General features: G+C 44.0%; 1 protein-coding gene across 3 annotated transcripts in view; it reads right to left on the reverse strand.

The window, feature by feature from the left end:
* RALGAPA2 (Ral GTPase activating protein catalytic subunit alpha 2) overlaps positions 1-11,663 on the reverse strand; it is a 324,646-nt gene extending 312,983 nt beyond the window's left edge. For all 3 annotated transcript variants that reach the window (XM_030310205.1, XM_030310203.1, XM_030310204.1), the window contains exon 1: positions 11,427-11,663. In XM_030310205.1, coding sequence (XP_030166065.1) covers positions 11,427-11,532 — 106 coding nt within the window. In that variant the 5' untranslated portion in view covers positions 11,533-11,663. The remainder of the gene's footprint in view (positions 1-11,426) is intronic.
* Between the last annotated feature and the right edge of the window lie 235 nt (positions 11,664-11,898).

Consider the following 11,898-nt stretch of genomic DNA (forward strand, 5'->3'; position numbering starts at 1 on the left):
CTCCGAGCTGTCAGCACAGAGCTGGACGCGAGGCTCGAACCCACAAACTGTGAGATCATGACCTGAGCTGAAGTAGGACGCTTAACCGACTGAGCCATCCAGGCGCCCCTTGAATCATTACTTTAATGATGGGAACATCTGGCTTGTGAAAACAATCTTTGGGTCAGGAAGGCTTTTAGGAATTTTTCAAAACATCCACACAGGTGGCTGCTACTCCCCCACAGACTTACATCCATCTATGTGGGAAATCACATTTTGTTGTTTTTTTTTTTCAATAGTTATTTATTCTAGATTTGGACTGCAAGCTCTGGCATCCCCAATGCTGTGTATAATGCCTGACACATGTTGTGTCTAGATAAAAAATAACTGTTAAATGAACAAGGGGACTCTGGAACCCAGCTGCCTGGGTTCAAATCCTAACTCTGTCATTTATCAGCTGTGTAAACTTGGACAAGATTCTTAACCTTTCTGTGTCTCATCTGTAAAATGAGGATGATAATATTACCTATCCCACTTGGGAGGACTGCATGAGTTAATGCATGTGAAAGTATTTCTGGCAGTGTGTGGCACATGGAAAGTGCTGATTAAATGCTAATTATTATGACTATAAATAAGGAAGTATGTTACCAAAAGGAATCAGCATGAACAAGAAGCTCTTCATGTTCTCAATGTATTTATCATCTAGTAGGTGAGATCTGGCAGAACACAACTAAGTACAATAGGCAAGCAACGCCAACGAGAGGTTCCAAGTGCTATGGGAATTCTGAGAAAAGATCATTTCGGGACAGAGGGACAAAGAAAGTTCACGTGGAAGATGTAGTGTGCTCATGCTGTTTCCTGGAAGGGTTTTACATGGTAGGATGGGCAACACCTTCTGGGGAAAGGGATGGTATGTCAGTTGGGGCTCCCTAAGAAATAGACACCAAGATAGGATTACACCTGCAGAAGATTGATCGGGGGAACTGTCTGTGAAGGGGGAAGACCTGAGAAGGCAAGGAGAGGCTTCACCACAGTGAAGGTCTGACCCCTGCAAAGGAGAGGGGAAAGAAAGAGGGCTGGGGAGGAAGAGTCTCAGATCCAACTCAGTTGTGAGAAGGTCTTGACCACACCAATGGGGAGTCCTCAAGTCAAGGCCACTCTTCAGAGGCATCTGGGTCTTGCAGGAATTAACCACATTAGTATTCTCTTGCTAAGTAATTGCAAGTAGCCCAAGAGAAGCTCAGCTTTGGCTGAAATGTTGTGGTGAATCCAGAAGGCAGCAGCTAGATATCAAGTCAGTCATGCTGCCCCCAGTAGGGATATGAGTGGTGCATTCTCATAGTTGCCACAACTGGGCACAAGAAACGTCATTAGTACCTATGTGTCCTTGAAACCATGGTTGAGTTTCAGTGAATATGTGCCATCACTTAAAATCAAATGCAAGATAATATCAAAGGGCTCTTTATCTTTTTAAACTAAACCACATTTACAAGAGCGAAATTACGTATCTACAGTTAAAAATTAGAAATACTTTTAAAGTATCTTTCAGATGTGGTTTCAGTTTCTAAAAGAAGACACAAAACTGGTTATGAAATATCTCTTCTGTAAAAATCACAGTTAAAAACTTGAATTCGGCATTCAGAACATACTCAGAAACAAAGCTCGACTAAGAATCTAGAAGGTAAATCCTTTCTGAACTGGTTGCTTAAGGAAGCGTATCGATCCAATGAGAAAGTGAGAAAACATTTTGCAAAGGCGTAAGGTGCCACATGAATATGGGATATCAGTGCAATCAAGTTACATCTTGTGTGAGGTTAAGTCACATTAAAGGCAAAAATGGAGATCAAAATTGCACCTGACAGGTCAGATGGTCCCGCAGCGAGAGGTGTGAGGGAAAGAAGACCACTGAGAACATAGTATGCCCCTGGTCCTGCCTGATGCTGCTCTGGGGTACATGGTCACCGAGCAGAAGGGCAGGCAACATCTGCACTATACACACACACACACACACACACACACACACACACACACATTTCCCCATTTGTGGCCAAGCATTTAATACAGAAGTTAAATATATTTATGAGATGACTCCACAGAAGAATAAGAACAGCAATCTTACAGATTACAATATTTCCTTTATTTAAGGGGATACATGGCACAGGAAAGGGAAGAAGACATCCTCAATTCCTATCACTACACCAGCAAGGAAACTAACTCAGCAGTTGACACTACCTCTTACTTTCCCAGAGAAAACAAAAGCCATGGCATGAGAGCTCCCACTGAAGACCATACTTTACTCCATTTTTACCCCCTTTCTCTCCACAGTTTCTTCAATTTTACTCTTTTATTAGTTCCTTCTCCTACATACATAAGCTCAACTTTGCTCAGCTCTTAAAAAATATAAGAAGCATATCTACACATATGTACCCACCCACCCATCTCTGATCTGGGATTTCCCCCTCTCATTCAGACATATTAATCTGTATTCTTTCCATTTCAAGACCCAGAAATATGACTCAAACTAGCTAAGCAAAAACAGGGTGTTACTACCACCTGCAGCTGAGAAGTTCAGGGGTGGAGATAGCAGACATAGCTGAACCTCTCACTCAACAGGGTCCAGTGGGCTCTTCTCGCCCTCCATGTCTCTGCCCTGCTTCTCTCTGAGTATGAATTCAATTTGAGGCAGGTGCCCTCGACACTGGGGAAAGATGAACACTAGCAGCCCATGCTACACCCTCATGGTTTGCAATCCAAAAGGATGGGAGCTCTCACTCTCCCGGCACCCGTGTTCCAAATCTCAGAAAGACTGAGACTCCCAGGCCATCCATCAAGGGGACACATCGGGTTTGGCTCCTATCCTATACTCAAGTCTTCCTGGTTCCCAACATCTACCCACACCACAGGATAAAAGCCACTGTACTTAACTCCATGTGGCCACACCATTACCCTCACACAAGTCCCTCCCTCTGCAGTCCCCTTGTCCCCAACTTCTCCTGCTGGGAAACCCTGTATTTGTTATTCTGAACCCACCTCAGACCTCATCTCCCTCAGGAAGCACTGGCGACCTCTCCAAGGCCAAGAGGCCTTTTTGCTGTGCCTCTTCTGCACCTTGTGTGGCCACCTCTGCAGCTTTGCCCGCTCTATAGAGGCACTAACTCCTTCGTGCCAAATGTAGTTGTTTATGTGTCTGCGTCTCCTATTAAACCGTTAAGTTCTGGGCTTGTGCCTTATTGACCTCTGAATACACAGCCCTCCCGAGCAGACAGACAGATACATACACATCCTTACTCATTCACACTCTTGAAAAAATGTCTGTGGAACTGAAATTTTTTAAAATTCCAAAGACAAGATAGATCTTTACTACATTTATATATTATTCTTAATTTTACAGTACAATAACTTATATCCCTCCTTTAAAGGATAATTTTAAAATCTGGGGCACCTGGGTGGCTCAGTCACTTAAGCATCTCACTTCGGCTTAGGTCATGATCTCATGGTTCATGGCTTTGACCCCCCCATTGGGTTCTGTGCTGACAGCTCAGAGCGTGGAGCCTGCTTCAGATTCTGTGTCTCCCTCTCCCTCTGCCCCTCCCCTGCTTGTGCTCTGTCTCTCTCTGTCTCTCAATAATAAATAAATGTTAAAAACATTTTTTTAATAAAAAAAATAATTTTAAAATTTAAATTGATGGGCACCTGGGTGGCTGAGTCAGTTGAGCGTCCTACTCTTGATTTTGTCTCAGTCTATGTTGGGCTCCACGAAGAGCCTGCTTGGGATTCTCTCTCTCCGTTTCTCTCTGCCCCTATCCCGCTCGCATGTGCAAGCACACTCTCTCCCTCTCTGTCTCTTAAAATAAACATCTTTTAAAAATTTAAATGGAATGAATTTGCTATTTTGAAAGTGAATTTTTTTAAATAAACAATTCTCTACAGTTTTATGTATGGAAAGATAAGTACTCTAAACAGCTAGTAAAAGTATTCATACCCAATTGCCAGTAACGCACTTACAAAAAAATAAAAATAAAAATAATAAAAGTTTACATCAAAATATTCTAGGCTTATCAATGATCTCTCTTCCCGGAAGTGGTCCCAAACAAAACATCTGAGCTCAATCAGACTCTTACCCTAGGTTCTTCCTTCTCACATTAGAACTACAGACATCCTCAGGGCACATGGGTGGCTCAGTCGGTTAAGCGTCCGACTTGGGCTCAGGTCATGATCTCACAGTTCGTGGGTTCGAGCCCTGCGTCGGGCCCTGTGCTGACAGCTCAGAGCCTGGAGCCTGCTTCGGATTCTGTGACTCCCTCTCTCTCTGCCCCTCCCCCACTCGCACTCTGTCTCTCTCTCTCTCAAAAATGAATAAACGTTAAAAAAAATAAAAAAAAAAAAAAAAAAAAAGAAGAAAAAGTACAGACATCCTGAAGCCCTAGAGGCAGGGATTGGTATATCTGCATTTCACGTATGTGTCTAAAGTTCATTTTATATTCCGGAGGATACAAATACTAACAGATACTAACATTTTAATGTTAGTAACTGATAAAAAATTAGCAAAGGGAGCATATGGCAAAATGACTTTGCTTCAAACAAGGTTAAATGAGAGAGACCACACTAAGACTGGCTGAAGAGCCTGAAATTGCACCTCCGACTTTGCTCTGGTTGTAGAGTGTCCTTTGGCAGTAATGTCCATGCAATATTGTACCACCTGTTAGGCCTGCCAAGGGCACAGAGAGGCCAATGAACAGAAAAACACAAAAGGAGTCTCTTTATTTTCTGCCATGCTGAAATCAAATGCAGCCTCAAGTCTCCCTAGAAGAATCTAGTAAAACAGAAGAAAGCAGCACAAGTCAAAGCAACATTTTGGGGGGACATGCAAAAACCCTTGGGCTTTTGTTTTTATGTTAACATTCACTGTGGTGGGTAAATATATTATCTGATATGTAAATATACTTCTGAGTCAGGTAACTAGCAGAGGCATAAAATGGGCTCCATAATCAGGAATCCTGGCTCTGCTACTTATGGACGGGGTGCTAACAGACAAGTAGTTAAGCGCACTGAGCCTTGGTTCCCTCATCTACAGGTTGAGAGTAAGAGCCTCCTACCTTCATCAGAGGTTGTGGGAAGATTCGATGGAACCATGACGACGATAGACAACCACATCGTAGCTTTTATCCTCTTATTAAGCTCCAGACCCCATGTCCAACAACCTCCCAGACATTTCCACTTGGATCTTGCCTTTTGCTCAGACTCAACACCCATAACACCAAACTCATCTTCCCCTATCATCAGCCAGGATCTCCTCCCAACTCCTCTGGTCCTATCCCTGACACTCTTACTCTCCAAAATGCCTACCGCCAATTATCAAATTACACAAATGTGTTTATTGCTTGTCAGACAACAGTGGAAATGGTAGTCTCAATCCTTGCTGTTAGCAGGCTCACTGGGAGCAACACTTAGGAAAACACAGTGAATCGAGTTATAAACACGTTCAAACCCAGCAATTTGACCTCAGTGGAATCTGTCCTAACGAAATAACACAAAATACAGACAAAGCTGCTTCCCAAGGTGTTTACAGTGGTATTATTTACATCAGAGAAAGAAAGAGAAAGGAAGGAAACAATTTAACCATCCAGGAAATGGTAAGCTAACTTACCCTGCACAGTTTCAACAAATGTTTGTAGTTAATAAAAATGAGAGGGGGAAAAAAGGTACGAAATGTTAATAAGAAAATAAGTTTAAAAGGCAACATTTAAAATTCTAAGTGAGGGGCACCTGGGTGGTTCAGTTGGCTGAGCGTCCAAATTAGCTCAGGTCATCATCTCGCAATTCCTAAGTTCAAGCACCACACTGGGCTTGCTGCTATCAGCCTATCAGTGCTGAGCCCACTTTGGATCCTCTGTCATCCTCTCTCTGCCCCTCCCCGACTTGGGCTCTTCCCAAAAATTAATAAATATTTAAAAAGTAAATAATAATAAAAATAAATAAATTGCTCAAGTGAACTTGTCCCTACCTAAAGCAATAGTTGAAATATACCAAAATGTTCCATGTTACTCTGTCCATATATAGAGAGCATTTGAGAGAGACTGCTCTCTCCTCTCTGGTTTCAAATATTTGGCCCAAACCCTGATGTCACATGATTTAGACTTGACTATGGCCTCTCATCCCAGATCTCTTCTCCTTTCAGATTGATCACTCCTCACCTGGCTTCTGCAAACCTCAGTTTCATTACTTTACTTAGACAATCACTAGTTCCTGCTGCATTGGTCCTTTGTAATCCTGCCCCTCCTCTCCATTCATGGAGCATCTCATTTCAGACCCTTATAATCTGCTTCTTCACTGCCAGTAGTGTCACCCCTCCCCTCCGGTCCATCTTCCTGACTCTGTTGACAGGCAGCTCTCAAGTCTTATCATTTGACCTACTAAGAGTTCTTCAAGTGGGCCCTCTCACCTCCAAGATAAGACATGAGTTTCCAACTCAGACAAGACCTTTTCTGATCTGGCCCCCCAGCTGCCCCAGCTTCTGCCAGTCAGGCCACCACTCCTTTCCCCCACCAGTATCCCCCAGTCCAACTCGCCGTTCTGCCCCCACCCCTGGCCCACACAGCACTGTAATCACTCATCTGACACTGTGAACACCCTCAGGGCAAGAGTTCTAGCACTCTATCTCATGACCAACATTACTCGATTCCCTCACCAGACAGGAGGAACTGGCAGGTTGGTTGGTGTTCCTCACCTTTACACATCATTGCCATGCATATTTTCACTGCCACCTTCCAGGTCCCCTTGCTTGGAACTGTCCTCCCCCTGCCCTTCCCAAATTCTAACCTTGCTCTGTCCAGTATGTAGCCACTAGCCACATGTGGCTGCTAAGCTTTTAAAATGCAGTTGGTTTGAAAGGAGATGTGCTGGGGCGCCTGGGTGGCGCAGTCGGTTGGGCGTCCGACTTCAGCCAGGTCACGATCTCGCGGTCCGTGAGTTCGAGCCCCGAGTCGGCTCGGGCTGATGGCTCAGAGCCTGGGACTGTTTTCCGATCTGTGTCTCCCTCCTCTCTGCCCCTCCCCCGTTCATGCTCTGTCTCTCTGTGTCCCCAAAAAATAAATAAACGTTGAAAAAAAAAAAAATTAAAAAAAAAAAAAAAGAAAGGAGATGTGCTATAAGTATACAACACACACTAGATTTCAAAGACTTGGGGTAAAAAATATTATTTTATATTGATTACCTGTTGATATAATACATATTAGATCTGTGGGATGAAATAAAATGTATTATTAAAATTAATTTCACCTGCTTCCTTTTTTTTTAAATGTGGCTACTAAAAAATTTGAAATTAAACATGTGGCTCACCTTATATTTCTATTGGACAGAACTAGTCTAACCATCCTTAGGGCCCAGGATGAGTAAAAGCTCCTCAAGATGTCCTTCTCTTTGTCGGGGCGCCTGGGTGGCGCAGTCGGTTAAGCGTCCGACTTCAGCCAGGTCACGATCTCGCGGTCCGTGAGTTCGAGCCCCGCGTCGGGCTCTGGGCTGATGGCTCAGAGCCTGGAGCCTGTTTCCGATTCTGTGTCTCCCTCTCTCTCTGCCCCTCCCCGTTCATGCTCTGCCTCTCTCTGTCCCAAAAATAAATAAACGTTGAAAAAAAAAATTTAAAAAAAAAAAAAATTTAAAAAAGATGTCTTCTCTTTGTGCCCTCTTAATGATCTTTTTTGACCCCTTGAAATCCTATATTGAAGTCCACCATAAAAGCCACTATCTAAGTACAGACCATACTATATGCTTACTAATTACATCAAGTCTTCTTGCTACATCAATCCCATTTCTATTTTAGGACTCAGAGTAGACACTCAACTTTCAATTAAACATGGAATCTTTGCTGGGGCAAGACAGCAATACAGAATTTTTTTGGTTTCTGTTTTGTTTTGTATACTCATTTACTTTCCCACCGATAATGTCAACAATGCAGGGAGAATTGGAAGTCAGGGGACCTAAGAGCTCATGGTCTGTTTGTGATAACACAATATATACAGATCATTTAGTACATCGCTTGGCCCCTTGTAAGGTCTGCCTGTGCCTCAGTCTCCCCCTTTGTAAAATAAAGTTAATAATATCAGACCAATCTACAATATGTAGCCAGGTTGAAGTAGCTAAGCAAGTTCTAACTTGAACCATTACCATGACTGAGAAAATTCTACTTTCCACAGTTCATTGTGTGTTTCTTAGCCAGTTTTAGACTAATTTTTATAAAGAGAGAACAAATTCACAGCAATTATCAAAATATAAAGGGGGGGGTGGGAAACTACCTATCAAAATACTTGTCCTATCCTATTAATGATGGGAGGAAAGTAATGGGAAACGGAACTGTTATATGCCTGCTACAAGCTGAAGTAGTTTATATATTAAGTCATAATAACCTTTACAAGGCAGATACTACCATACCCATTTGACAGAGTAGAGAAACTGAGGTTCAAAGACAGGCTAGGTAACTAACCAAAGTGATGAAGCCATAACTGCAAATTCAGATCAGTGGTATCATCTTTCTTTTTTATTTTATTTTATTTTATTTTATTTTAATTTTTTTAACATTTATTTATTTTTGAGACAGAGAGAGAGAGCACATGAACAGGGGAGAGTCAGAGAAAGAGGGAGACACAGAATCTGAAACAGGCCCCAGGTTCTGAGCTGTCAGCACAGAGCCTGACGCGGGGCTTGAACCCACAGACTGTGAGATCATGACCTGAGCCGAAGTCGGACACTTAACCGACTGAGCCACCCAGGCACCCCATCATCTTTCTATGTAAAAAAAAAAGAACACCTTTATTATCACTTGACGATAAAATATGTGAAATGCAAGAGTATTACCTGAATATGCAAATAAAAATACAATAATAATGTATATTCAACTCCTTCAAATAGTTTTCTTAATCTTGGCCAATTACTATCTTTCAGATCAAGAGGCCATTTTTTTCTAAATAGGCTTTTTCTTAAAGTAGCAAACACGGGGCACCTGGGTGGCTCAGTCGGTTAAGCGTCTGACTTTGGCTCAGGTCATGATCTCATGGTCCATGAGTTCGAGCCCCGCGTCGGGCTCTGTGCTGACAGTTCAGAGCCTGGAGCCTCTGTCACCCTCCCCCGTTCATGCTCTGTCTCTCTCTGTCTCAAAAATAAACATTAAAAAAACTTTTTTTAAAGTAGCAAACAAATAGGGTATATGATATCCTAGGAACAAGTACATTAATGTACTGTTTTTCTTTAAAGCTTTTAATTTTTTATATATGTATCTATTTTGAAAGAGACAGAGAGAGTGAGTGAATGCACAATCAGGGGGAAGGGGTAAGGGGGAGAGAGGGAGAGAGAGGGAGAGAGAGGGAGAGAGAGAGAGAGAGAGAGAGAGAGAGAGAGAGAGAACCCCAAGCAGGCTCCACACTTGGCACCGAGCCTGATGCAGGGTTTGATCTCACAACAGTGAGATCATAACCTGAGCTGAAATGAAGAGTAGGACGATTAACCAACTGAGCTACACAGGTGCCCCTTTCTTTGAGGTCTTTAAAAGATAGTTGTTAGCAAAAGTTTACATTAGACATTACAAGTAGAATTCCTCAGACACATTTACAAAAATCTAGTCCCTATGGATAAAGATTGCAGCAATAAAGTAAACTGGATCATTCCACAAACAAATGCATCAACAAGAAACCTAATATCAAAGAACCTCTCTTTGTTACAAAACTGAGGTCATTATGAGCTCAATGAAATGAAAAAGAAAGTTCCTCAAAATAGGATATGCACCTTAAAGTGAAACCTCAATTACACAGCCTTGAAAACTAACTTTCTCAGAATGGTAACAATGTATTGTATATCTCTAAGAAACCAAACTGATCTAGGTTTAATTGATTCTGCCTTTACAAAATGTAGCCAACTTAATCCTGCAGACTTGGAAAGAACAAAAGTTCAAATTCTCTACCACAGGAAAACTTCCAGAGTATCAAATGCTTTAAAATACTGTTCAAGTCTCCTTTATCAAAAATGTCCCTGCAGTAGGTGTTAATCAGTCACTACTAAAAACTCTGCACAATGCAAGCTGTGTGTGCATGAGATTTTACTACAGGAAGCAGACAGTTCAGTTTACCAAGGACACCACATTTCACTTTCAAAAGTCTTGAAAACGAATCCCTCTAACAGTAAGTAACTAATTTATATTTCATTCCAAACCGAACAAGATAGTGTAATCTCAAGGAATTCGAGATTGTGAATAACTTCACTTGGAGAAACCAGGTAGGTGTGTGTTTTCTCAGAGGTGCTTCACAGAGTATAAATAGAAATACTTAGCAACCTTTAATCTCATGAACAAGATCTTTATTTAAAATTCTCACATATAAAATGAATTCTTTTACGCCATATCTCCTCAAGTGATAGGCACATTAGACTATGTGTCCTAAATCAGGTGATTTTTGCTCATTTTAAGAATACAAAAGATATCTAGAAGAAACAAGGTGTTCTTTTCTCACACCCCCACCCACGCAAAACACTATAGACAGCACAGGTGTTTGGTCCTTAACAAAAGTTAAGACTAAGTAGGTAAGAAAACAAAACAAAGCACAGCCTAGGAAAGCAGCTACAGATCACATGCAGCAGGTGACAGGAAGCCTTGTGGACACCTCACACCCACAAGGACGAGCTTCATCACAGGTCAACTGCAGGGCCCCCAGGGCTCCTCAGAACCTCTATCCAGCAGTCCATAAAAACGAAATAAGGCAAAGAACTATCACTGTCATCTTGGCAATAAAGAAGCAGCAGCCTCCTTGAACCCAGGAAAGCCACCCTTCCCTCCAAGAAGACAGGAGGAGCCCCCCTTCACACCAAGGACACAAAGAAACCTAAGCAGTCAGACCAAAAATAAAAAAAATAAAAATAAAAATAAAAAGAGCATGGGAAGAGGGATGACAGCTAAATTTAATTTATCCTGGGAGCACTTGATGTCTCAGTCTATTTGAAGACTCCAACTCAAAAGTAAAAATAAAATTTAAAAGGAGCGGGCCCACGAAAGAGATGACAGTTCAATTAAGTGTGCTGGGAACACTTAGGAGACTCAGTCTACTAAGGGTGTCAAGAGTCCAAAATTAAAATTAAAAAATAGGAGAGGAAGAGACAGTTCAGTGTGTGTGTGTGTGTGTGTGTGTGTGGAGCACCTGGAGTCCAGGATTTGCTGGGGAGGAAAGAGTCACGGCTCCACCGGCCTCGAGGTGACCCGGCACGAATCTGGGGTAAATTTACACTCTGGGCGACAGGGCAGAGCCCGAGGGCCAGAGTGCTCGCTGTTGGGGAACAATGCCGGGCGCCAGAGAGGAGGGTCTGACGCCGCCCCCCCAACCCCCGATGCCGTCTGCATCCCAGTCCCGACCCTCGTCCGGCCCGCGTCCGGGCAGGTGCCCCCAAGCCCGGCGCCCCGGCTCGCGCCTCACCCAGCAGCGCCCGCAGGTGCTTCAGGCGGGTCAGCACGTCCTTCTTGGGGTCCAGCACCTTCTGGGTGGACTTCTTCACATCCCCGTGGCTCCTTCGGGAGAACATCCCGCCGCGGGAAACCCGAGCCCCGCCGGCGGGGCAGGAGGCGCCTGCGCCGCGCGAGTCACCGCATAAGGTCCGGGCTGGCGCGTGTCGCGCGGGCCACTCGCCGCCCCCCGCCGGGCCACCGCCGCTACCGCCGCCGCTTCAGCTGTGGCTCCAGGAAGAAGGGGCGGGCCGGGTCCGGCGAAGGGCGGTGCAGGAAGGCGGTGTCGACGCGGAACCGACGGCCCCGCCCCGCGGGAGGTGCGGGCGGGCCCTTCGGGCGCGGCGCAAGCGCGCGCCTTTCGGACCCGCCTCGCGGGGGCGCGCCCAGAGCGCAGAGTCGGCGCCGCGAATCACAAAGAAGCTTGCCCCTTGCACAGGCTGTAC

This window comes from Lynx canadensis, chromosome A3, assembly GCF_007474595.2.
Source record: "Lynx canadensis isolate LIC74 chromosome A3, mLynCan4.pri.v2, whole genome shotgun sequence".
In the NCBI taxonomy this organism is placed as follows: Eukaryota; Metazoa; Chordata; class Mammalia; order Carnivora; family Felidae; genus Lynx; species Lynx canadensis.